Genomic DNA, 27,507 nt, shown 5'->3' with positions numbered 1-27,507 from the left:
TGACGAACTTATGTGATACAACTTGAAATTAGAACTTGACTTTGGAATATATTAATCAAAGCATAGTAGAATTTTCAATATGTAAATATATATTGATGTGGTCGACGTCTAATGATAAAGCAACATAAGTGTAGATGCCATCTCAATTATACTCTTATTGTAATGTGTTTTGCTTTCTCTATTGCACCATTGTCTTGTTACGGTAATTTTAAGATCATCATACATGCAGTAAAAGACAAGTAATAAAATTAAATATGTTACAGAATTTGGACAAACCCTGGGTTAAAGATCAGCGGGCTCCGTCCGTCCACGGGTGTTCACATGTACACCCTGGCCGCCACCATCTGCGATCAGATCCACTTGTACGGCTTCTATCCGTTCACTAAGGACAAACGAGGCAGGGCTCTGCGCTACCACTACTACGGCACGATGGAGAAGCAAATTGACAAAGAGGCTCACAACATGCAGGAAGAATTTAGGGTATTTCAGCAACTCCACCGGCGGGGTGCAGTGGTACTGCATTCAGAAACATGCAATTGATTGATCGTTTTAGTAAATGAATAGATTTGCTGTCTATTTTTTTTAAAGAAGTATCTTGGTTAATAGGTATGCAAATATACAGTCCTGTAATTTGTCTTTATTTCCATGCTACTTAATTTAATCTTTAGGCCATGTTGATTTAATTGTATGTATAGCATCCTCCGGGGACCTCAAACCTGATGCGAGCGTGCGAATAAAAACTTTGGAATTGACTTTGGTATCATGCGACACTAATATCCGTTTTCCAAAATATTTGTTTGCAACTTACAGCATATATTTTGTACTTTTGTACGGTTTACAATCTACGATTTACAATTATATGAAATATTATTTTGGGAAACGGACGAAAATTGAGGCGCAGGCGGATGTCACCGTATATCGTCAAATCAAGATGGCCTTATCTAGCCAGGAAGCCGCATATTCCTACGTGAGGGCCTGCATGCCCTTTTTCGTAAGGCGTAATTCAGTCTTTTTCGTCTTCGTAATCCATAGGCAGTCGCCCCAAATCAACGTACCAAATCCAGCTATTTGCATTACTGTTGATAGCATATTTCGGGAATGTGCATAGAATTCTGAAAACAAAAACAATTTCCCATTCACTCCATTATAAATAAGATGGCATAATTGCATTAGCCATTTTCGCACACTCTTGTTATTTTCATAAAATAATGCCAATGGCAACCGGAAAAACCGATTGAACATATCAAAGTCACTAACTTGTATGGATCGTATGCAAATGTCATTCAAATGTAAATCGAATATGAAAAGTTTCTATGGTAAGACAACACCATAGCAACTGTTGTTGTCTTTTGAAGAAGATGTTGAGACTCCATTGTTATTTCCATTATGGATACAGGAGAATAGAATAAATTAGAATTGCCAATTTTTCGCTAAATTTGCCATCCTCTGCACTCAACATGTGTAAATAAACTGATGATATGCTTATGAATTCAATATGTTACATTTTGTATAACCTGGGAGTGAGTGAATTTGACTCAAAGTGTGTGTGCGTCCTTCAAGTGCCATCCTAGCAACGACAACAACCCCCTCCTCCCTCAGTGCCGCTCATTTTTTTCCCCTAGGGTTAATGGACTACTCCTTATTATTGCATGAAATACTCAAGTGGCCTTGACCCTGGATGGACCGTGGGTCAAATTGCGCCGAATGACCCCTAGAACCCTACCGGCTTTGCTAGTAGCGTGGTTGATATGGGTGTCCCACCGCAAATCGTCGGACAGTTGTACTCCAAGATAGGGGTTGGACTTGACACCGGTAAGGGCTTCTCCACAGAGGGAGTACTGGGTTAGGGTGTGGTGTTTCTTACGGGTGATATGGAGTTCTCAATATGCTGGACACTTTAGGAGTCAGCAGAACAGACTGGAGAGCTCTGGCCGAAAACAGAACATCCTGGGGGGAGATGTCTGTAGCCGCCATCCATCTGCCCTGATGTCTGCGGTTGCTTAAGGTAGGATTTCAGGTATAGACATTGGCTAATTTCATTTCATTTCATGGCGAGACATGTGCGAGAGGCTTTTTTTCTAACTATCATGATGTTTTCGAAAATGTCACAATTATAGATTCAGGCTCCCTGAAAACACGATTGCTGAATTTTCAAAATAGGCGCAATTAACGTTGTAATAAGAATTGAAGCGACAATCATGGCATCATGGCCAACAAGTCTTTTATTCCTGTATTCAAGAAGTGCACAAAGCTAGTGTGGTAGACTGGTTATGAAGTTGACAACTACACTCATGCCTACCACATTAGTGCCACCTTTACAACTATATATTTATCGAAATTCTACAGCTATAGTCATGGCTACCTCACTAGTGTCACTTCTACAAGCACAATCAAGGCTACAACAAGATTGTCTCTACCAGACTAACTACGCCAGCTATAGGGAGAATATTTACTAGGGTTTCACTTGCAGGGTCCTAGAATGGCAGATTGGACCCTCTCTCCGTAGCCGACACCCTTAGCATACTATTCACTCTATTTGACCGATTTCTACTGTTTTCCCAGCTATCCACGGGGCTTGGTAGAGGCTAACAACAAGACATAGTTTCCCATTTTAGCATACTTTCTCGTTATGCTGACCATCCATTCTAATCAGGCGAAAATAATGAGCGTGCTGATGTCATCCATGACCTTTACTTCCTCTGGCCTAACGCCCTATTATTTCGATACCTGCCGAACAACCTACGGAATTAGGTGACAGAGTATTCACAAAGGAATAACATGGACTTAAAGAACAAAGAAACTAGGTCGCCTTCTGCATATGGTTTTAGCAGAGATCTGTGCGAAGGAAACGTTTCAACATGCGTTCGAAGGAGGCGGGTGACACACCAAGGTGGTTCAGGGCAGGAATGGTGTTTCTATTTGTGTTGACCTTGGGTATGATGTGTATGACTTGGCGCGAAATGTTCACATATGCAGAACCACGAGTTTTTCTGATGAAGCCAACTGGTGACTTAAATGAGACGCCTCGACGGTATGTGGTTGTTTGTTTGATCGAACGTTTGTTTATTCATGATAAGCTCAAATCGGCACGCAGGCCGCTTTTCTTTGAGGTCATGAGGGAAGAGGTAAGGGTCAGATACAATATAGCAGAGATACACAGTCATTTGAGTCCTAATAACTCGCTTTGTTCATTTCCGTTACTTCAAGAGTCTCTTATAGGAGTTAAGATTCGGAGCCGTACGTGTGTCTGGCGGTAGGCTGTTCCAGACATTTGGTCCGCGGTAGGCTACCGATCTTCTGAAGGCTATCGTAAATGTGTGTATATCTCAGACACGTTGTTTTCTCTTCTTTGTTTTTCTACAGCAAAACCATGCATCGTACAAGGAGGTATTTTAAACCTCCTTGATCGTTTCTTTCTTTCTTTCTACGAAATGGATAGCAACCTATCCGTAATGTGAGACAGCTAGCTAGCTAAAACATATTGTGGAAATCTTGGTCAATTTTTCTCCCTTTGCCCTTCAGGTTTTGTCCTTGTTGAAATTTTATTTTGTATTGATAATAAAACGTAACGATCAGGGAAATCTGAAGACTGAATATGATATAACACTACATGTTCTGTAATGTTTTATGTGTGGGTCACGACACCGGCAATAGCTGTCTGTGGCCCGCTTGTATTGTACCGTCGCAATTTTAACTAGAGTTCCACGACCCAATGTACCTTCGCCAAATGATATTAACTTTAACGAATGATGTATTGTAAAGGGTTCTCATTGATTCTGCAACCAAGTTTTATGTTTTTCTTTTATGGTCAAAACTCACCTACGACGTAATTCAGCCAACAAGACGTAGTTTTACATGGTACGGCATACTTGGGCAAACAACGACGTAATGCACACAAGTGGCTCCAATAAGACTTAACTAACAACTAGGACATACTTTAAGGCAACTACGACGTAGCTAGGTCACAACCTACTTCAAGATGACTTAACCCACGGCTCCAGCTATCCATTACTGAGAAACTGACCATCCTATACCGGAAGCCAACCAAACTGATCTGTATGTAGGCCACGCCATAATAGCCGGAGCTAATGATAGCTTCAGCTACTATTGTGACGTCGACCTATACGGGTATATAAAATCTAAAATCTAAAATTTTCCGCCTTTCGTTTTAAAACGTGCGGATCGATTGGTCAAGAGCAACGTTTATAGAAAGTGGCTAAAACATAAACGACAGTGAGTTAGAAGTAAGGCTGATCTCACAAGTTAGAGTGAGATATTTCTCAGAATTACATTTCATGTATTTCGAAATGCACCTATGATTGGTGTGGGGGAGGGGGGGATATCGATGTATCTTTCCACAATCGCTAATCCTCCATTCTCCTACAGTGTCAAAACGCAGACGGCAACAAATGTGACCAAAGAATCCGTGGTAGCACCAGGAGGCCGGCCCGGTACCATACAAAGCGTCATAGGAACTTCGAATGAAACGAAAACAACAAATGGTTGTTCTTGGCCAAAACAATCCGAACAGCATTGTCCTTTCAAAGAGACAGAGGTGCTTAATATGAGGTAAGCACTACATTATTCTGTATCTCAACAAATTGAGCACTTTCGAAATAAGAACCATCTCAACGAGAGGCAAAACACAGTTGAACGGGCCATGCCAGTAGTCTCAAATCAGATTTCAAAAGGCAAAATATGTTTTGTTATCCCCCCCCCCCTATACGTCAGATAAAATGGTGAGATAGCTTCTAATTCTATTGTTCTGACTACAAAGGAAATGCATATGTTAAACCGAGGTGTCACTGCAGGTATAGATACCGACACGGACATATATGTCTTGCTTGGAAGCATGCATGTGTATTTCCGACTCAAAAAAATGATGCGCATGTTTAGAACGTTGTCAGATGTTATCAGTAAATATGAACAGAATTCCCATTCTATTGCAAACGCCTTGTTGTTTGTCTTGACTCAGCCAACTGGTTGAATACTATCTTTTCTACTTCCAGACAACATATTCTCAAGTTTTATAACCCAGAAACAAACCTGACGCTAACGAAGTCCAGTGTACACATCGGGCAACTTTTAAAATACGAATTTCGTGTCAGGAATAAGTCGAATTTATTCAAAGTCACCGAGGACTTCTTGAAGTTGATCCCAAGTGAATCACCTCTGAAGGCCCGCCATTTTAGCACATGCGCAGTTGTAGGCAACGCTGGGATTCTGCGGAACAGTAGTTGTGGTCAAGAAATCGACTCCATGGACTTCGTCATGCGGTGTAATCTGCCTCAAATCGACGGTTATGAGAAAGATGTCGGCTCCAAGGCGAACTTGACTACAATGAACCCATCCGTGGTCTCGCATAACTTCGGACAATGGCGTAACAAAACAAAGGATGATTACGATAGGTTGTTACGACGTCTGAAACAAGTTGGCGACCAAATCTTGTACGTACCTGCTTTAACGATCGCGTTCGCTGAGGAATATGTGAGGGTTATCACACAGGTTGTTCTACAACACAAACTGCCGATGAAGACTGCTTTTCCACCGGCGGGTCTCAACAATCTCATTAAAAAGTAAGTTATCATTTTCACCTCTATGTACATCGGGGAGGGAGGGGGTTGTTTTCGGTAGCGTTCGAGTGTATCTCCATACGTCCGTCTGTGAGAACGATAACTTGAGAAGGCCAAAATGGATTTTCATTTCCTGTCATATTTCTGGGACCTTTCTGGCACCTTTCTGGCACCGTTGACCCTATAGTTCCGGTTAGTGTCCCCGGGCCCCGAAGTGCCAATCATTCAAATCCCAATTGTCCGAGTACGGACATATAAACAATACCGTCAAGACTAAGCTTTTTAAAGGAAAGCTACACAAAAAATTAAAAATCCTACTATGCTTAACTTAATATATTCCAAAGTCAAATTCTTAATTTAATTTGTTTCACATAGTCCGTCATAGTTTGGGGATCTTCAACCATTTGCAACTTATGCCGTGCTGACGCCTTCTCACCTGATAATTATGGTACACTGAACACTGACGTCATATAATTCAATTATCAGGTGAGATTATCACCTTCTCACCTGATAATTAAATCATATGACGTCAGCGTTCTAAATTTTTCACCTGATGATTGAATTATATGACGTCAGTGTTCAGTTGAAATTATCAAGTGAGAAGGCGTCAGCACGGCATAAGTTGCAAACGGTGAACAATCGAAGAACTATGACGGACTTATGTGAACAACTTGAAATAAGAACTTGACTTTGGAATATATTAAGCATAGCATAGTATGATTTTCATTTTTGTGTGTGTAGATTTCCTTTAAAGATCAGCCATAGAGTTCTAAACATCACCCCATTTTTCAGAGGGCACTGTTTTGAAATGTTCATAGTCCAGGAGCGACCAAGCAAGAAGAGCATGATACGAACGTCAACAAACATATGGCATTTCACTCTCAAATGATGTAAATTGATATTGATGTGGTCGTCTAATGATAAAGCAACATAAGTCCAGATGCCATCTCAATCATATTCTTATTGTAATGTGTTTTGCTTTTTTTTTAATGCACCATTGTCTTGTTTCGGTAATTTTAAGATCATCATACATGCAGTAAAAGACAAGTAACAAGAGTTCTACGACCTCATACCTTCGCCAAATAATTCTAACCGAAATATGACTGATGTATTAGCAGTGTTTCTCATCAATTATGAATCATACCAGTTGATGGTCTACACCCAAATACATGTAACATAAGTTGTCCAATGTATGAGCAAAGAATATTATGCTAACATTTATGAATTATGCAAATGAGGTCCTTATTAGCATAATTGATTAAATGGTGTTCACAATCGCACAACTTCCAAATGCCACAAGTATGAAATTGCCGTCTGTCATTTACTAGTATGGAATTATAGTAATTTCTCATTAATTATGCAAATTAGGCCTACATTTGCATATTTTCTATCTATCAACATTCCTATCTTCCTCGGTTACAAATGTCACATATTTGAATAGTCATATCATGGAACACTGCGAGTTTTTGAAATTGCCTCATTAATTATGCAAATAAGAATCTGATTTGCATAATTACCATACAAAGCATGACATAAGCTATCTACGTACCAAAAATCATGACCATCCATCAAGCCCATCTTGAGTAATAGTATTTTCTCATTAATTATGCAAATGAGGTCTTCATTTGCATAGTTGATATCTATATAGATTACAATCACCCTTCATCAAACACTTCTTCAGCAATACATATCCATACTCTTAGTACAGTGCACACTTCCACACAACCTCCATGTACACCATACCTCTTCCTCCCCTGATATAACATACAATGTAGTTAACTCACCTACCCTGAACACCGTGCTGTGACACACGAGTACTGATTGTTCTTCCTGATGTAAGGCAGTGTATATTCAATTTTGGTCTGCTTCCACCAAATTCCACACCACTTTCTGCTGCTACCTTTTTCATACCACTGTTGGCAGCTGACTGACAAGCCAATTTGTCACAGCAACTAGGGTTTCCTGCCTCCCACATGACAACTGCCACCCCTACCACCCCTACCACCCCTACCACTTATCCATGACCCCTCGAAACAACACCGCCAACACGTCCCAGCCAGAACTATACTGAAGCATACAATATAACACATTTTTACATTTTTCTCGTTAATTATGCAAAGCACTTCGCCCAAAATCTAATCATCTTGAGATTTCCCACATACACACCAACACACCAAATACGACAACAAACCATTCAGGCGTTCTTGACTTATCGTGTTCACTAACAGACACACAGACAAGCATCAACGAATAACCTTCTTGACGAAGGTAATGAAAGTAAATATGTTACAGAATTTGGACAAACCCTGGGTTGAAGATCCGCGGGCTCCGTCCGTCCACGGGTGTTCAAATGTACACCATGGGTGCCACCATCTGCGATCAGATCCACCTGTACGGCTTCTATCCGTTCACTAAGGACAAACGAGGCAGGGCTCTTCGCTACCACTACTACGGCACGATGGAGAAGCAAATTGACAAAGAGGCTCACAACATGCCGGATGAATTTAGGGTATTTCAGCAGCTCCACCGGCGGGGTGCAGTGGTACTGCATACAGAAACATGCAAATGAATAGATTAGCTGTTTAGGTTTTTTTAAAAGAAGTATCTTGGTTATTAGGGATGCACATATACAGTCATGGTACTTGTCTTTATTTCCATGCTATTTATTGATAATGTTCAGGCCATTTTGATTTTATTATATGTCTGGCATCCTCCGTGGACCCCAAAACTGATACGAGCGTGCGAATAAAAACTTTGGATTTGACTTTAGTATTATGCGACACTGATATCCATTTCCAAAATATTTGCTCGCAACTTACAGCATATATTTTGTACTTTTGTACGATTTACAATGTACGATTTACAATATGAAATCTTATTTCTGGAAACAGACGAAATTTGATGCCCGTGTAGATGTCATCTATATCGTCAAATCAATATGGCTTTATTTATGCTAGGGTCACATTTCCTAACCGGGGCCCGGCCGGGCTGTTTGCGGAAACGAAAAATCAAAGTGTAGGTCCATAAATCTGCACAAGCTATGCTCTTAAATAATTCTAGGTACGTTTTGTGTTTTTTTTTTATTTATTTTTTTTATATCATACATTTCGTTCCCAAAGACTGCCCGGTCGGGCCCCGGATTGGAAATGTGACCCTATCATAAGCCAGGAAGCCGCATATCCCTGCGTGATTTTCAAACCAATCCAAACAAAGATGCACAACTGTACAACTGGATTGTCAGATGTTGAATTCTTTTGCCTAATGTAAGAAAAGGTGTCCCTTAAACTTTTGCTTTAGCTTAGTCTTGTATCATTACGTCTGTACCGCGCACCGTAGGCTTTGATTTCCTAGCTTACCATCATGTTATGGTAAGCATCATTAGAGGTTTAAGATTTGTAAACTTCTTGTTTTATCCTTTCTTATTGATTATTCAAATAAGATAGTAATTAGCATGGCGTATTTCAGTCAAATTATATGTACAATGTATCTTTATTTATAGGCCATGTCAATTTTCGTCTGTTTCCAAAAATGTAATAAAAAGTTTTCAACCATACAGTAAATCGTACAAAGCAGTTGCAAAATAGCAAAAACATGTCGTGACTTGCAAAACAATATTTTGGGAAAAGTACAGTAATGTCGAATCATGCCAAGGTAAATTCCAAATTCGAAGAAGAAATATCTATTATTTGGTAGACCATACTCGATTCCTTTTTTTTCAATTGTTCAATCTTCCTGGCCACTTAGATTTCATAATGAAGATTTTTTTTTTTGTCAAACTTTTTATTTTATTCGCTCGCTCGCATCAGTTTTGGGTTCTTAGAGGATGTCATCCATATATTCAAATCAACGTGGCTTTAGCTTGAAAGTCAAAAGGGAAAGAAAGAAGGCATTTCAATCCTTTAGTCAGCTTACATTACGTGAAACGACAGTGTGCGTGGACACGTTACATGCCCTGTACTGGTAATCGCGGTCGTGAGAGGGGTGTAAATTAATAAAGGTGAATATGCGATAATACAATGTAAGAAGTGGCGTCGTGTGGCGCAAGTGTTAAAACGCGCGGCTGTCAAACAATGGGACCCGGGATCGAATCCCGGGTTGTGCCCAGAGACATGTCCGAACTTGCACTCCGACGTTGTGCCCTTGGGAAAGGCACTTAACATGACTATTTACACTGCGCGATAATTGGATCAATCTGCCAATAACATCACCTAATACTATATAAGGTCAGGCAGTTGACCATTCTGTGCAGTCATTGAGAATCATCCGCAACGCCGAGGAGCGTGGTGGAAGTCGAGTCCCGGAGCGAATTAACGAGGGTGGATGAACTTAGTGGGAAGTCGGGCTGTCTGGCCTGTTACGGCCAGTTCAGTCTTTTACGACCCACACCCACCCGATCCTTCAAGTCATAAGTTTGGTTTATTGGTTGGTTTATTGAGAAAATCCATTAGTGATGTGCCCCAAGGCACACCACTAATCTTCCTGGACTTCTAACATCACAATAAATACATTACATAACAGTCCATACAATGACAATGACAATGACAACATAACGAACGGCATAACAATATAAAGTATGTACACTGATAACAATAATTGGAGATCATATAAATTACAGGTAATTGCAGATCATTAACATTACAACAAAAGCTCACAGATTCCTGCTTTAAAAGTTCGGACTGAAGGGGCGGTCTGTAGTTCCACCGGAAGACTATTCCACATCGGGGCAGCCCTGTACATAAATGTTTTCTTTGCGGCATTTGTCTTAGGTTTATCTAATCTAAAGGTCGGTTTGGAAGCAAACCGTGTTCTGTACTTATGCTGTTCGTTAACAGAACACAGTCTGTTTCTCAGACATACAGGTTCATTTGTGAAAACTATTCTTCTAAAAGTACACATTGTATTCAATTAGTCTAGTATTCACAGGTTTCCACAGTGGTTTCAACTGAAGCAAGCGTGAAGCTTTGTTTTGCACTATTTGTAGGGACTTAATGTTTCTTTTCATAGTGCTTGACCAAACGGGGCTACAGTAGTCCATATGAGTCAATGTAAGGAATTCAATTACCATTTCTAAGAGTGTCTGGTCAAAATAAACATCTAAAGTGTCTTAAAGGGGGCACATGCCAGCATGTATATACAAAAAATCATGTAATTCGGACTTAAGGAATAGTTTTCTGTACTACATTTTGTTGAAAAAAATCATATATCATAATAAATGATAATATCTCTTTATTTATATAACATAACCTCATAAATGACACATGGTTGCACTTCTCGAGTCAAGCCCGTATTTTCCTCCAAATTTGAAACATTTTAAAGCAGCTATAACGGAGTTATGGCAGTTTTACTACAGGGCTTTGACAATCACTGCTCAGGTCCTCTGGCACGCCTTACACAAACAGAGTGGCCCAATGGGAATATCTCCTTACTACACCAGTAACACTTTCCCTACACCAGTAACACGTTCCAGCTGGTACCCAGCACAGGCACTCATACAATATAACACATTTTTACACTTTTCTCGTTAATTATGCAAAGTACTTCGCCCAAAATCTAATCATCTTGAGATTTCCCACATACACATCAACACACCAAATACGACAACAATCCATCCAGGCGTTCTCGACTTATTCTGTTCACTAACAGACACACAGACAAGCATCAAAACATAGACTTCTTGGCGAAGTCAACTACTATTGGGGACGGGGGTCCCCCATTAATAATGTGTTCTGTGGCCTTGTGGGATCGATAGTTTCACGGTACATCGGGAAGGACACGGGTACCGACAGTGATTTTTAAATGATAGCTCAGGCCTCATATATCATGCAATAAAAGTGAAACGAAATAAACTTTTGAAGCCGAGACTACTCTAAGCTCTTTCCTTGTGCTCGAGCGCTTGGAGGAAATAACAAATCACTCAAACAACAACAACAATTTCTATGTACAATGCAAGGCAAAGCGCTGCGTGCTTTTATTCACATCAAATGCTATGTGTTTAGATTGTAATAGTGTCCACATTTTGAGCCGATAGACAACCTAAACAAATAAAAAACTAAAGTATTCTTCATCGCTTAGTATAGAATACTAAAACTCCTCCTTGCATTTATTGGTATTATGATGTGACCAGAATGGAACATGAATATGTATTGATGTAAATCACAGATTTTACTTTACCTCTATACTTATTTGATAAATTGAGAATGGATAAGTGTAATTTGTGAGAACATCACAATTCAGACTTTTGTGTCTGCCAGTTTGTTCCAATAAAGATTGAATTGAATTGAATGAGACTCAGTTCTGGATTCAGCTAATGAGATGCAATATTATCTCAAATTGAATTATTGCAGGTTGAACATTAGAGAATCAATGAGATCAATCTTAGGTATAACTTGGAATGAGCCAACAGACATGTACGGCATACGTTTCACGGTTATTCCAGTTAAGCAATAAACGGCAGAATCAATATTGTACTAAGAGTCACGCAGTCAAACAATTAATTGGATTGCAATGACCAACTGATGATCCTAGTAAATCATATTAAAAAATAGCCACCTCTAGCTTAACCCTTTTAGCACTGAGGGCTTTTTCATGCCGGATTTAAAAGTTGTAAATATAGAATTATCACACCACACATATCAGGGTTTCTGATAGATATAACTATAGTATTTTACCACAGCACTTAAAAATGTAAAATATATAAGACATTACAGCTTGATAATCACACAAGTTTTGATAGGGCTGTATGCTATGTTTGTTTTCAAATGCCTACTATGTTAAAATTGAGAAGAACAGCAAGCATAACTCACTACAACAAAATAGTTGTTTCAAATTTTGGAAAACAATCAAGCTAAAAAAAGATCTGTCTATTTTACCCGAATGTTTCAAGATAGTAATTTTTGAAATAGCCTCAAAAGTGTCTGACATTATTTGAAGAATCTTTCACGGATCTTTACGTAGCTGAGTAAGCCGTAGGACCATCATATCCCTACGTTAGTCATACTCTAAATTTAAAGCGCCATCATATGTCGAAGCAAACTAGAATGACGATTTCTGTAACTAAGATATTGCTATCAAAATTCGTCCATTTCTGTACTTTGAGGTGCATTGTTCACAAATTTTCAAACTCAGTTTGTCAAGCCAGTGACATTCTATGAAAATGGCAATGAAACTAATTTTACTAGTATTTGTCATCTTCGGCAGCAGGGCCGTCAATACCTTCGGCCTTTCTATTCAAGTCTGCCATGTTCATGTCTACCGTACTGTCACTGATGACCATCTTACGGCGGCGGTTGGGCCTGGTCAGCAGGCAGACAGCTCCCACTATCAGGATGGTGACCACAACAGCACAGCCGACACACAGCAGGCTGAGGTACAGGGGGCTGTTGTACCACATCTGTTCGGTAGCAGGAGTGGCTAATTTGAGCAAATACGAGAGAAAAGCAAATCAGTTTGTTTCGGTCTCATTCTGTTTTTATTTTTTTTTACATAGGGTGTAAGACTATTAGAATAGTAAGACTAACAGGAGGAACGTCAATTTTGGTCCAATTCCTCATCAACAGTACTCTGAGGCATATCATGAAGAGTAATAAACCTTTTTATTCGTCATACTTAATTTGATATTCAATATGCACGTATGAAAAAAGCAACATAACTGAATATAGATTCATTATTGTTCATCATGATCCTGCTGTAGCTGTTTCCAAATGTTTTCATACTACCCAAAGTGTCACTTGCAAATATGTCTTCTGTATTTGGCTAAGTTCCTCCTCAGTCAACATCACTAGACTGAGACTTGGGATTAACAGCTCAACAGCTGCAGAAAATGCTTAGACCTAGCAATATACCTTTTCATGATAATCTTCATACAGATATTCCAGTGTAAAAGTTGTTATGAAGAAAAGATGTACTTAAGACACTATGTCTAAGATACAATTGATCATCTAGAGATCTCCAGTTTTAGCTACCTAAATGGGGTTATGCCTGTAAATAGATGTCTACCTTGTGAAGAGACCTGCAAAGATGTCGGAATGACAACGATCACCCCATTCTCTCCACTGAGTGTGTTGTTGGTCAGACCGTTCAAGATGGCGTCCATCACTTCTGAGGAAGACAGGTCAGCATCCTCCATGAAGTACACGTCGAAGTCAGCGATGACACTTCCCTGTCGGAAAGCCTTCAATTTGCAGCCTACGACTTTGTCCTGAAGGCTGCCGGTGTGAAGTAAGGCCATGATCTGTAGCAAATATATAAGTAAAACGTATTACTTCGTTAGTGCAGGGAAAAAAACACATTAACCCCAATCCGGCAACGTCGGAATTTACTTTATTTAGCACACCTGGGATACTTTTTCATGTACCTATCCATGAGGTTACAGCAAAATGACCTTAAATTTGTTTTTCATATCGCGTCTTTGAAATTGTACCAGCGAACACCACAGGCAAAAGAACTCAGCGCTGTGTCGTACTGTGGAAATATCAATCACTATAGTGCAAAGAGCAAAGAAAGCATCTACCACAAACTGCACAAAGCTAGAGAAAGGAATCCCGTCATGTTGCTTGATATTTTACCTGAAAAAGGTTTACCTTCAAACACTATAAATCGTGAAATGTCAAAGTCTCTCTGTGAAGAGTTCTTGTCACGTGAAAAATATTTTAAATACCAAGGGAAACACAAAGAACTGAAAATACTACAAGATAGAGTTGTGGAGTATAAACTACTTTGGTATTAATTGTGTGATAAATTCTTATATTTGAGTGTAAACCTAACACTATAACTGTGTATGCAATGACTTAACCAGGCACTTATTAAGAAATTTTCATTCATATCATGATGGAGAAAGATATTTTGACCATAAAGTACTGATCAAAGCGTTAATATTGATAAGGCAAGCCGCACAGGTATGTCGTTTTACAAACGTCATTTCCTTTCCTCAATATATCTACCTACCATTCATATCAAACTCTTCACTACCTGTGCCCAAACTAGAAATAAAAGAAAACGACGTAACTCTTAACTATTACATCTGATGAAATAACGAAAATATTCACTTACCGCTTCATCAAGCAGCGTTGCCATTTCAGTGAACTCCTGTGAACCACGTGTTCCCAATCCCTCTTCTGTGAACACTGCTTCATTGCCATTGAATGTTGCCAGAGTAATCTCCCCAGTGAAGGCTAATGCCTCTAGTGTAGGTAAATACATTTTTTGTCATTCTCTACGAAACTCATAGATACACACAACTGATAAGAAACACAATTCTGAACCAAAGCTACCATGTGGAATCGGCACATAAAATCCGTGGCAGACTGCAGGTACTAATTGTAACTTGAGAGCGTATAATTTTGGTCTTTATATTAATTGAAATGCACAGGGTATTGCAACCGTGATATTGCTTTAAAACTCTTACCTTTACACAATGTACCGCCTTCTGCCAAATAGTACCCCGCAACACACTGGCACACGTGGACCCCGTTCACCTCCACGCACTCTTGGACGTCTTTACCTGGACAACCAGAATTCCTGCAGTCTTTGATTTCTGCACATTAGGGCAACATTGAAAAAAAGGGAGATGACGACTTGACATCGAAGCAGATTAACAATGCTCTTTATCCTCTTTCTACATTGATTCTATTTTCAATTGTATGGATACAATGGATTTGTATGGATAAGATGGATGGATTTAATGTTGTTTTACATCAGTATACAATAACTTATATGATTATTGGTAGGCTGAATTGAAATGATATGCAAAGATTACCACAAAGACATATACAATGTTGATTAAAGATGTTTCAAACATGTTCTTAATAACTTCGGGAATGAGGGTAACCTCCTGGTGGAATATTAGGAATGATGTTGTTTGCACGTTCGCAGCTAGAACTCACGATCCCGTTGTAGTTTCAAGTGTCGGTGTATGGTAAGTTAAGGTGTCGTACGTTCGCATAGTTTGCGATTGTAGGGTTTTGCCAAGCAAGTATTTGGTGATGTATCGCGCAATTTCCTGAGATCGTTGTTAAATCTAGTACCGTGTTTTATCCTGAACCGTGCCCAGGCACAGTTCTGGATAGTCCCCGCGTATCCAGAACCATGCTTGGGCTACTATGACCGTTTGTATATGTTGGTTCGTCAGCTGTTTCGTTCACGGTGGACGGCCAGGGCAGTCGGTACTTAACAATATTCTTGATAGACAGTGTAAGACTAACATTTGGTTGTTTAGAGCCTTCATCAATAAAAAAAGAAGTGATATTTTCGGTTTCTACGATATATTAACAAAATTGCAAAATTCAAAGTTGAAAATGACGGGAAATGTTTATCAAACATATTTGTGCGCTAATAGTGTTTTTTTTCAAGCAGATGTTGGGTGATGTGTTGTTTTATATAACGGCCTTTGTCTATCAGCTGACACCAGTCGGTGCCATTATGATGCCTGGGTTCAATTAAACACTCAACAAGCAGAGGTTAGGCTCTAGAATCCAACATTGCCTTCTTTGCTAAGATGAGACTTTTACACTTTGAACAAGTTGTTTTTGTCTGGGCCTGTGTGTCTTTGCACCTATAAATCAAGACCCTTTGAAAGGATTTATCGCAAAGTTCACATGTCTCAGCCAACATCGCAAACACCATAATTAGTTCACGAAGAATTGTGTCTTACAGACTTACGGTCTTATTCCATTGCATCATCAGTCGACGTGCTTTCGCCACGGCGGGGTTATACCGCCCTTTTTATGGGGTGACATACCCTTTCGTTGGCTGTCATACAATACGGGGATGCATCAGGTAATATAGAAAGGGTGTGGTAAATTCCAGATCAGATTGGGTAAACAAATTGAAAGGGAGGAATAAGTACTATGGATTTTTCATAATGTAATCTAATAGGACACTAACATATAGCAACCACAATATTTTGATATAACTAGAGACGCCAAAACAAAGTAACAGATTTCAAAGGAAATATTCTGATGTTCTCTTTACGTTGGTTGCTTTGATAAGGAATGTCATATTACCTTGTGAAGCTGTAGTGCTCAGTGCTTCGCCTGGCACTGATGTTGATGCTAAAATAGAAACAGGAGAATTATAAAAGACTGACTAGAGAAGCAATATCGTTATGTACTTGAATAAGTGTGGTAATTAAATAATTCCCAAATATCGTTTATATTATCTTGCCTCAAAGCGAAACAAGATACCGTCGTTTTGTGGAGTTTTGGGTGGTCGTCAAGTTTGAATGTCAAAGACATTTATTGTGAATGGGCCCAATGCACATTAGATGCGTCCTCAGGCCTGTCAAAACACAAGGGGTTAAACTCAAATTTCCGGGAAAAGCTTATAAAGAAGAAGATTTGAGATTCTTACCATATTGTTTTCTCATTCATTATTTTTTTAATCAAAATAAGCACATCAGGATGTCAAAATTACTTAACCGGTGGTCCTCCTGCCTCTGGTTCTTAATTATTCTATTGTCTTTAATTTTGACCTCGCCGTCTCAAGTACTGACTAAACTGTCCCTAGGCCCTGGTTCTGACCGCAATGCCGTTGGTATAGACTACACTATCCATAATACCAAAGACACTGCCCTTGGTACTGACTACTCGGTCCTTTTTAGTGACCACATTGCCCTTTCTATAGTAAGGGTGGTCAATTTACAAGGTAACATGACAGTTTTCGCATTTGAATATAACTTTAAAAGAGGAGATTGTAGTCCCGTTGTGTATTTAAGAAAGATACTGCAAAAACTCAATATATAAAACTATGAGAACGTTTTGATACAAAGATTGAAATCTTACATTCGCAAGATTTACCATCTGCTGCCACCACATGTCCCTCTGGACAAGCACATCCATACCCGCCCGGCGTGTTGGCACACTGGTATTCACAGCCATGGTTGGTCAGCACACATTCATCGATATCTATTGTAAAACGAGAGAGACAGAGAGAGGTTGAGGTCGGACAACAAACAATTTTCTGATCACCAATAGCAACGTATGATTGTATGCGATATGCATTTATGGAAATCATGAAATATTTCTAAACAAAATCATTTTCAATTGCTACATGCTACTCGATTTGAATCAAAACATTTCACCTTTTAATTCAAATTTCATTTTCTTTATAGAATATTGCATATCCTTTACCATGTGCTGTAACGAGAGACTAGACTCATTTTCAACACTACTTGACACAAAACAGACAATCCATGTCATCTGTTCAGGGTTGCCGGTGAATAACATGTAACAAATGCATGCGTTAAATGTTCTATATATATTACACGTCAACAACAAAGACATGAATGTCGAATGTCGAAATTAAATGTGAAATTGAGATATTGTAAAACCTTTGGAATTAGATGTAGGAAACAAACAATTGATCATCAACAAATTGCAAATTACTTTTATACAAAGTCATTTATGTTTTTACCTTCTTCACACATAGGTCCTATCCATCCACGGGTACAGGTACACGTGTACAGGTTGTCGCCATTGTTGCATTGACCTCCATGCATACAAGGACTGCTCGCACACTCATCAACATCTGTAACATAGTAAATATGACATTTAGTCTGTATTTTAACTTGTTGAGCTTATGGTATTTACAACGATGTTTGAATGTTTAACAGATCTACTGAATTCGGAAACCATGATTTTAGGAATACTATAATTTTGCGTGGAAAAGTATTGGATTTCATTGGAAGTGCTGTTCGTGGTACCAGAAACAACATCAATAGGAGGATAGCACTCGCTGTTTAAACTTTGGGTAGACAAAAAAGTCGTCGTCCCTATAGCCATATATACAAAATTGACTGTAAGAAAATTCAGCTGGACTCCTATTAGCTTTTGAAATGAGATGCCCAAGGGTTGTTTAATGTTCCTCGTTTCGCTTTGTGATCACCTACCGAATGACGATATCAAGGTAAGCTCTTGCCCGCTAGGTGCAAAAATTTCATTGTGGAAGCAATTTGGACAAGAAGTAAAAAATCAGGTCAAAAGAAGACTATTGCAAAAAGTCGTCAACAAAGACGTTTACAAACAAGAGTTTTCGAACCCCAGACCCAGAAGTAAATCGCAATATTGTGTCGGATTAGTAGTACTTACCCATGCATGTCTTTCCATTGGGCCCAAGAACCAAACCTTGAGGACAGTGACACGTATAACTGCCATTCGTGTTGAAGCAGACATGAGAACATTCAGAAACACCGACTAGGCACTCGTCCAGATCTGAAGTTGAAAAACAAAGACTTAGAAAAAAAACCTTATATGCTATCGTGTAACTGTTGAAGACTAGCATTATTACATAATGTTTGAGAATTAAATGCCCCAAATGAAACAATGGATTCAGATGAAAAAGCAATGAGCACTTAAAGAGGAGTAGCAGAGTATCATTTTCATAATTTATGCATGATACCATGTTGGTCTTCAGATACTTTAACAAATGGCGGTTGGTTGCTTAGTACAAAGGAAAAATGTGATTGTTAACGTTTCTTCGTCGCTTTCTTTTACATTGAAAAATGTAAATAATCAGTCTCTTCATTTCCTGTCCTAGTGAATAAAATTAAATGAAAAAAATCCTATCAGAGGGATACTCTTTAAAGCTTACCAATGCAGTTTGGTTCGACCAAAATATAACCTGGTTGACAAGTGCAGCGGTAGCTTCCTGGAACATTCTGACAGATATGGTTGCATCCATAGGCTTGAGCATCAGCGCACTCGTCAATGTCTGTCAAAATGGAAGAAAAATACATCAGGCTTGACGACAAGTCATTCAAGCCAAATCTGTATCTGCTGCGGAATATGCATAATGCAAAAATTGTTTAAAACGTACCTTCACAAATATATCCGTTGCCAATGAACCCAGATGGACACCTGCCGCATCTGACTTCTCCCCCGCCCATGTTGATGCAGCTGACTCCGGGATAGCAGGCTCCTAACGCACACAAGTCGTCGATGCTTATGTCGCAATTTGGTCCTGTGGTTTCGGCGTCACATGTACAGTTGTAACCGTTGATAAGGTCTATGCATGTGCCATTTGTACACGGATCGGACGCACACTCATCTATCTCAGTCTCACAGTATTGTCCACTGTAGCCGGGACATTCACATGTGTAGAAACCCTGACCTCTGGGCTTGGTGACGTCAGGAATGCACACCCCATCGTGCTGACACGGACAATCCATGATCTGGAACTGGAAGGTTTGCTGGGACGAGGCACCACATTCATCCGTTATTGTGATAAGCATGTTGAAAGGAGCCGTATCATGCCCCTGCCAAAGAAGATAACCATTTGGTTGTAGACGTACGCCAACTTGAGTTGATGAACTGGTGTCTTGAGAGAAAGTGACTGGCCTACCTTCTGGGTCAACCGCACCGATAGTAATGGTGAGGTTTTCACCTGATACCTTGGTGATGGTCGATGGGGAGTTGAAACGTGGAGCTTGATTAACTTATAGAGAAAAATGTACGCCAGTTAGTAGGATTGATAACGTCAATTTGAATTCAGTCGGCATACTTTAGGCTTCAGCCCATGATAGGGTACAATTATTCTGTGAAAGAAGAAGATAGGATGCAATTATTTTACCTTTCAAGTATTAGAGGCTCCATGAGAAACATTTTTTTTCATTAGTGAAGAGCGTTCCTTCATATACATGCTAAGTATAGGTTTTAGTATACCTACCAGGACGCTCTGTCCATGTTCGGTTGGAAAACTGAGGCAGGCACTGTTGGCACCAGTTGTTAGGATCAGCTTCCCCACTTGCAAAACAATGGCCTCGAATGATGCAGGTATTTGGCTTAAAAATAATAGATTTGTAAATCAAACATGCTGTCATGTCGACAGATTCTTATTTGTGGTCTGCCAGAACAATTTATTTAAAGATAAATGGATGCTATACAGGAAGGTAAACATTTCCTAAAAATCTGAAACTAAAAAGATTCGACACAAAGTAAGAACACGATTATGTTTTAAGACTAGAATTTACAATACCTTCCAAATGCAGGTACCGCCCTCAAAGCACTCCTGGCAGACTGAGTCATACACGGTGAACAGTAACTCTTGGCTGAACCTCTGTCCATCGTTGCTGACAGAAAGCATCATCCCATGGGTTACTGCACCCTCTCTTTCAGCTGGTGTTCCAAGTGCTACAGGAGACCTCGGTAGATGGCATCTCACTTCACCCGAGCTGAGCATCCTGCCTTCAGTCTGCCCTGTTGTGTCCTGTTGGACCTGCCGTGTCCCATCATGGGTCTGAAAAGCAAGCAAAACTATAACGTAGAACATGGAATACATTAAACAATTTCCGGACAAACTTTATGTACTGTGGTTAAGCAAAGTATTTTTGACAGCATTTGAGATATCTTGTGTATGCGGTAAATGTTGATTTTCATTACATCTTCAAAATTTTATCTCTTTCACTCCTTTGATAATCTCCAATGGTTTAGAATGATAAACAATACTTACGAAAACTTGGGTCACCCGACAGGTTAAGTTTTCTGAGTCAATCAAGCCGTCAGCAATGAAGGTTGCTTTCATGCAGGGGCGATGTCGGATGTCGCACAGGCCCTTTACCGGTAGGAACAGTGCCTGTGGTGCTCTCCCAACCTGCATAGAACAGTCCGCTGAGGTGAACCCTTCCTTGCACTGACAGGTTCCGTTGACACACTCACCCCTCTGGTTGCATTGGCGGGGACAAAGCTGACCGGTGATGATGGCTGGTGGTACTTCAATCCCATCCTCGTTGGTCTCATAGAGACTTGTATTTTGGTATGCAGTCTCAGAGCACTCTTCTTTAATCTCATCCGCAGCTGACAATGCATATGACATATCCTCTGTAACCTGTAAAGGCAGGTAGTTGAAGTCAGATAAGGATAGAAAATTAAAACAAATTGCGTAATAAATTGATATTCAAATGCTTTTTGAGATTGAGATTTGCTTACCTGAATATCGGCCATACACGAGTCAACTCTGGAGAAGATGTCTATGCCGAAGATATCTCGACATGCCATAGCCACTGTAAGGTTCATGACAGCCTCTTGACAGATGTCCCTTGCCCTGTCCTCTGTTATGCCTTTATTTGGTGTTGGCCAGTCATTAACAACAGGTACGAAATTGAGTTGAGGGTCAAAATCATAGTTGTCAAGCTCGTTTAAGTCGTCAGTATACAGTTCAGGATCATTACGAATGTCAATCACATCTCGTTTCCTTCTCCTTGCGCACTGGATATTTCTACTTGCCCTTCGGAGAGTGTCATCGTGGCCGTCATGGGTCATTTCGCTCTGAATGTCGTCGACATTGTTTCTCTTCACAAGCCTCTTGAAATCACAGTTAAGGTTGTTTCCGCCGGTGGCCGAGCAATCACAATATTCAACGTTTGGTACGGGATCAGTAGTTGGCGTAAAGCAGTCAGCATCAAAAAGGCTGGTTCCACGAACCCTGTATATATAAATATATATAGATATAGATATATATATGTGTGTATACACACAATTGTAGCTATATGTATATGACAATGTACTAGGCTAGCTTGGGTAGGCTTGAGTAAAATATGATTTAGATAATTATGATTTAGATAATAAGTTAAAGGTGTCCTAAATACTTAGCAGTATATATGTGGTATTAGTAGGTGTAATGATGCTACACATAATATACAAAATATATATATCGGAAGGCATTGAATGGTGAAAGATTACTAATAATAGAGGCAGTCACAGTCAAATACCATTAGAAAATTAGGTTTTGATTAAGACTATGTATGTGAACTGTATGACTTACTGGAGTCAATGAAAAGCTTACCGCCAATCTTCAGAATATTCATGGTGCCAGTCCCTCCATGTGTGAGGAGGAGACAAACTTCCATCACGCATCTTAAGGTCATTACTTGGATCTCCATCCCAATATCCACACAGACCCTCTGTGTGCTCAAAGTCCACTCCTGGTGCATGGACAGTAATCTGCATGTATGATGAACGAGCATCCGCAACGATGTAGGCTCCAGACGGCATGCTCACCTGCATCACGGAATGTTATTCGTCAGTAAAAAAATACCAGATCTTGGCATCTTAAAGCAAATACAGACAGCATTAGTTCAAATAAAGAGGATGTGATCATTCAAATATTGTGTCTAATAAGTAAAGATGAGGCAAAGAATGCACCAAAATATCTGTTAAATTACATTGAAATAGTTTAGATTTTTTCAGTCAAATCACCTGTCTCACTGCTCTGCGGCATAGCAGAGACAAACGCCAGCGTGCTGGCCTAGCGATTAAGTGTGATGTTACATACAATATCTCTCTTGTTTGTCTTCGCTGGCGTTTGGTCCGCGTACAACACCCAATGACTCGCGCACGCGTTAGACTCCCTGGTCTGTGTTTCAAGACGGGTCGGGTGGGCGACCGGACCTCGACGCACTGGGAACAGTCTGCCGCGGTGGAAACACCGCACGAAGGGGAAGGGGGCATACAATACGGATTGGACAATCCTCAACCTGATACTGGGGTCGGAAGTTGATATACTGCGAGTTACTCGCTTAGGGAAAACCCCTTGTATGCCTTTACTCGCCGTGCTCTTGTACGATTCAAGTGATAAACTGAACGTGATATACACATGTACCAGATAGACAGAAAATAACAGAAGAACAATCAATTATTTCATATGGAATTCCTGACTAATAATATGTACATTTAAAGCTTGCACAATTCTACTATACGAATTAGGAGTATTTCTATTGTTCGTTGACAATCAATCACAAAACACCACAGAACACTTGGCACTCCGAGATTGTGTGTAATGAAAATATTGAAGAGGAATTTTATTTTGTGATGACCTGTCCTACTTATTGTAAAGAGAGAGATGCACTGTTACAGACTAGTACTGCTAAGACAAATTTCACCCTATCTGGTACACAGAACGATATCTTCCATTCATTGTTGTGATGTCTATCTTCTATACAGCCTACATAGGTCAATTTCATTATAGTTTTTATTTTTCTTATTTCTTTTTATCTAAAAGAATCGAACTGTAGAGCGTATCCACTATCTAGCAAATGGAATTAAACAATCATATGATTTCACATTAAAGTATGTCTAGTCTTCCCAAGTTCCCCTTCTCGTCACGATGTTATATTCTACTAGGTGAAATACGAGTGATTTGACGTGCTTGATGAATGTTTGATTTGTTTCTGCTTTGACAAACGTACATTTTGGCCAACGAAATTACAAATTTCCAAACTCCATTATAAAAGCGAAGAAAAAGGCGTCCATACATGGCTATATTGTAAATCATACACTGTTATCGCTAAAAATTGTACTTATAACTGGGTCGATACGCTAGCGTTTTTGCACTCTTGGTGTAACAAAGGAAACATATGTTATGAAATATAGGTCTAACCTTGAACCTGACATACGACTTTTAAGCTCCCGGTGAGCTTGCGACATGCTTTCCGCGAGCTCACGGCATTATGTCACTTGCGTTGTTTTTCTAATCTTTAAAAAAATTGTCATTTCAACCGGCACACTTGTGGTGGTAGGGCGGCGCTAGGACGGCGCTGGCCGTTGTGCACGGCACTGTGGTGGTAGCCATTAGCCATTTGTTGTAGGTTAGATGTTCTAACCGTTTAGTTGCTTATACAATTGAAAATTAGACCTCTGCACTGTACATTTATTCCAGTAAGTTAACAATAAGCGGTAGAATAGGTTTAATTTAGCTGTTGAACAGATCCATAGCTGGAGAGATGGACCGATTGTGCTTAAATGATAACAGTGGTTTTAATCCTTTTTTTTGGAAATTTAGAAATGGCAGTGTTGGCAATAAATCAGAATACAATGGAAATTTTTGAATCGCATCAAAGAAGATTTGAAGTTATAAAATGATGTGCACTTATGACACTGACATGTTTTTTTTTTTATACAATAAATAACGCCGTAAGCTCGCGGCAAGCTCGCGGCATTTTGTCATTTGCGTATTTTTGTTTATTATTCAAATCTTTAAAAATTGCCATTTCAACCGGCACACTGGCGGTAGTAGAGCGGCGGTAGGACGGCACTGGTTCGGCACTAGGGTGGTAGTCGCCGCAGCCCAGTGACAGGGGGGCTTAAAGACCCCAGTAAAACTATATAAATGCGGGATAATGTAAACTATAGCCTTCAGTATGCGTCTGGCAGCCGTACAGTGCACATCAGTGTAGGCCTGGCTGAGAAAGTTTACCATGTACAAGTTACTCTTCAAGTCATGTTTGAATTCTATAGATAACATATAAGAATTTGAAGTATGGCCACACATAAAAAAGTTAGCTTGAAGGACAGTTAGCCAAGAAATAAAGTAATGACAACACTGGCTTGCAATTTAGTTTGAGACATTGGCTAGCAGTTATATGTACTGTTCTACAGAGCCCTATTCTATGCTGGTTACAACAACAAGAAGACGCAAAAAATCCCAAGTCATATTTCTAGAAAACAACTACCTAGGCTAATGTTGGGAAGACATTGGAAATTTATATCCATTTAGACACTCTAACACAACGTTGACAGGGTCGATTTGAAAGTTTGAAAATTTGAACAAGGTTGGCTTCCCCCAAACTGAAAGTTGTAGATAGCATTGTCTTGATTATCCAAGGGATCTTATCTGATTGAAACTTCCTTGGATTATGTGACTTTTTGATAGATATCTGGGCCATTCTGCATGGTTTGATACTGTTCATAGAAAAACCAGTACAGAAAAAAGTTTGAATTCTCTGACAGTTATTATGGTAATCTGTCCCTGCTATTGTCCCAGGCTGGCAGACATCTAATCCTTTTATGAATTTATGTGGTTATGGGGGATTAATCCAGCCCTCAACCTGCTGGGCAGCTCACAGTAGGAGCACTCCCTTTACGACTTCCCCAGGGCAAGGTTTTGGTTCCTTTAACCACCGCCGGAGTTGGAGATCCATTATTTGTGTACAGATTAATCATAAACGTTGACGCCTCTCCTTTAATACAGAATGTACGTCCTGGGTGCCATATTGTAACTGTTGTCTTGTGAATCCATCCGTAGGAACTAAGCCACTGTGCCACTCAATACCTTTAAAAATGGACCAACATGAAGAAGCCATCTGACCCGAGTATAATCTGCCATTTAGAGGCCTAGGACTCACATCAGTCGAACAACTGTATGTGCAACAACCTGCCAATGTAATCGAGTAAGTCCTGACGACATAATATCGTCAATTATGCCCTGGAGAAAAACGTAGAAATCGAATCTGCCCTCACAAGGAGGTCAACAGGAACGTTGGAATACCTTACAATCATTGAACAAGGTCTAACAACATTGGCCAGTGATGATTCCCAGGACAACCAAGTAATCTCCCAGCAAATGAAGAAGAAACTGGGCTAAACAATAAAAGACCGACTGCATGCAGTAGGTCAATGACTGCAAACTTGAGGAACACTGTAGCACATTCAAGGTGCAAGGAAGATTGACAGAACTGATGGAGATAGCTTCTGTGGGCTTTGTTGAAATATACTGCAATGGATAACACGTTTTGATGTCATATATTTGCCAAGTGAGACCATTTAAACAAATACAAATACAAATACAGCATTAACATGCTGCGTTAGACGTTGTAACATAGAGATCTCATCATTTGATGTATCATCATCAGGACACCCAGATACCGATGAGTATACAAAAAAAGATTCTTGTGACGCGTGTGGTTCATTTACTTTCTTTAAGTTCTCCTGGTGCATGGCACACAAGAAGATTAGTGACTTTAAAACAAAAGAGCAACACCCCTTGACCTTGTGTTTCTTGCCAAGTGGGTCTCTTTCAACAGTCACGGCATGGGAAAGTGGACCTCCTGTTGCTGTTTTGTATGAAACTGTTGGGTGAGCGAGTCCATATTGAGATTGGCACATGTCGATGATAACGACGTCATTGGCTTCTCGTACAGCAACACCGCAGTTGCATGTTACAGATCCACACGTCCAATGTCTTGACTGGACCTACAGGAGAAAAAGGCATGCAAAATTCTTTGTGAACTTCGTTTCTACTTAATAGATACAAAGCGTTTCAAACTATGCTATTGTAGCTATTATGCAAACAGCAGTTACGGTCGGGGGCTTGTAGTGGCCGCAAATGTTAACGTCTCTCTCTCACGTCTTCAGTCATGATAATGATACTGTTTCTAGTATATCTCAGGAAAAGTTTCAAAATCTGACACTTCAAGCCATAGCCGTAAGTTGAACAACATGGAAGTTGGAGCGGGCCACAAAAACCAGGGTTAAAGTTGGTATTAAATAGGAAAATAAAGAATTGTTTTTAATCGTTAAGAGCTGTGTGTGAGGGTGTGACGTACCTCAAACTCCCTTGCAGTGCTAGCATATAGAACGAAATCCCCGTGGGCAATATTTTCTGCACGACTTGACAAAAAAGAAGACAATGGAAAGCTTAAGATTAATGGAAATTTTACGGACACTGGAAAAGACTTAAATTCAAGTTGACCAACAAAGGAAAAGCAACACAAATCTGCGCTGAACAGTGTTTATCAGGTTATATTAGCAATTAAACTCTGATCAAGTGATAAAAACGCAATAATAAGGAAAGCAAAAGGCAAACAATGATAAGCATATTGTTCGAATACTTAATAGAATGGGAAAGGGTTGAAGATAAACAGAGAGATAAGTATATATATATATATATATATATATATATATATATATATATATATATGTATATATGTATGTTTATATATATATATATATATATATATATATATATATATATATATATATATATATATATATATATATATATATATATATATATATATATATATATATATATATATATATATATATATATATATATATGTATATGTATATATATATATATATATATATGTATGTATGTATATATATATATATATATATATATATATACATATATATATATATATATATATATATATATATATATAAAC

The 27,507-nt window shown here is 39.4% G+C and overlaps 3 protein-coding genes across 5 annotated transcripts in view; 2 read left to right on the top strand and 1 right to left on the bottom strand.

Moving 5' to 3' along the window:
• LOC136447427 (CMP-N-acetylneuraminate-poly-alpha-2,8-sialyltransferase-like) overlaps positions 1-1,489 on the top strand; it is a 29,940-nt gene extending 28,451 nt beyond the window's left edge. For all 3 annotated transcript variants that reach the window (XM_066446341.1, XM_066446342.1, XM_066446340.1), the window contains one exon: positions 264-1,489. In XM_066446341.1, coding sequence (XP_066302438.1) covers positions 264-540 — 277 coding nt within the window. In that variant the 3' untranslated portion in view covers positions 541-1,489. The remainder of the gene's footprint in view (positions 1-263) is intronic.
• Positions 1,490-4,289: 2,800 nt separating this feature from the next.
• LOC136447755 (CMP-N-acetylneuraminate-poly-alpha-2,8-sialyltransferase-like) lies at positions 4,290-8,142 on the top strand. Its single transcript, XM_066446798.1, has 3 exons — positions 4,290-4,569; positions 5,010-5,576; positions 7,866-8,142. The coding sequence occupies exons 1-3, from the start codon at positions 4,316-4,318 to the stop codon at positions 8,140-8,142; spliced, it is 1,098 nt and encodes a 365-aa protein (XP_066302895.1). The 5' UTR covers positions 4,290-4,315.
• Positions 8,143-11,517: 3,375 nt separating this feature from the next.
• LOC136447452 (von Willebrand factor D and EGF domain-containing protein-like) overlaps positions 11,518-27,507 on the bottom strand; it is a 50,235-nt gene continuing 34,245 nt past the window's right edge. The window contains exons 8-24 of the mRNA XM_066446367.1: positions 26,884-26,947; positions 26,327-26,530; positions 22,347-22,561; positions 21,491-21,986; positions 21,015-21,389; positions 20,541-20,801; positions 20,232-20,346; positions 19,383-20,000; positions 19,158-19,277; positions 18,656-18,778; positions 17,982-18,095; positions 17,351-17,473; positions 16,574-16,621; positions 14,977-15,105; positions 14,622-14,752; positions 13,569-13,803; positions 11,518-12,983 (exon numbers count right to left, since the gene is read on the bottom strand). Of these exons, the coding sequence (XP_066302464.1) occupies positions 12,748-12,983; positions 13,569-13,803; positions 14,622-14,752; positions 14,977-15,105; positions 16,574-16,621; positions 17,351-17,473; positions 17,982-18,095; positions 18,656-18,778; positions 19,158-19,277; positions 19,383-20,000; positions 20,232-20,346; positions 20,541-20,801; positions 21,015-21,389; positions 21,491-21,986; positions 22,347-22,561; positions 26,327-26,530; positions 26,884-26,947 (3,607 nt within the window). The 3' untranslated portion in view covers positions 11,518-12,747. The remainder of the gene's footprint in view (positions 12,984-13,568; positions 13,804-14,621; positions 14,753-14,976; positions 15,106-16,573; positions 16,622-17,350; positions 17,474-17,981; positions 18,096-18,655; positions 18,779-19,157; positions 19,278-19,382; positions 20,001-20,231; positions 20,347-20,540; positions 20,802-21,014; positions 21,390-21,490; positions 21,987-22,346; positions 22,562-26,326; positions 26,531-26,883; positions 26,948-27,507) is intronic.

The sequence above is a fragment of the Branchiostoma lanceolatum genome, chromosome 13 (genome assembly GCF_035083965.1).
Source record: "Branchiostoma lanceolatum isolate klBraLanc5 chromosome 13, klBraLanc5.hap2, whole genome shotgun sequence".
NCBI classification, from domain to species: Eukaryota; Metazoa; Chordata; class Leptocardii; order Amphioxiformes; family Branchiostomatidae; genus Branchiostoma; species Branchiostoma lanceolatum.
The sequence above is the reverse complement of the archived record's forward strand: the minus strand, read 5'-3'. Positions and strand labels throughout refer to the sequence as shown.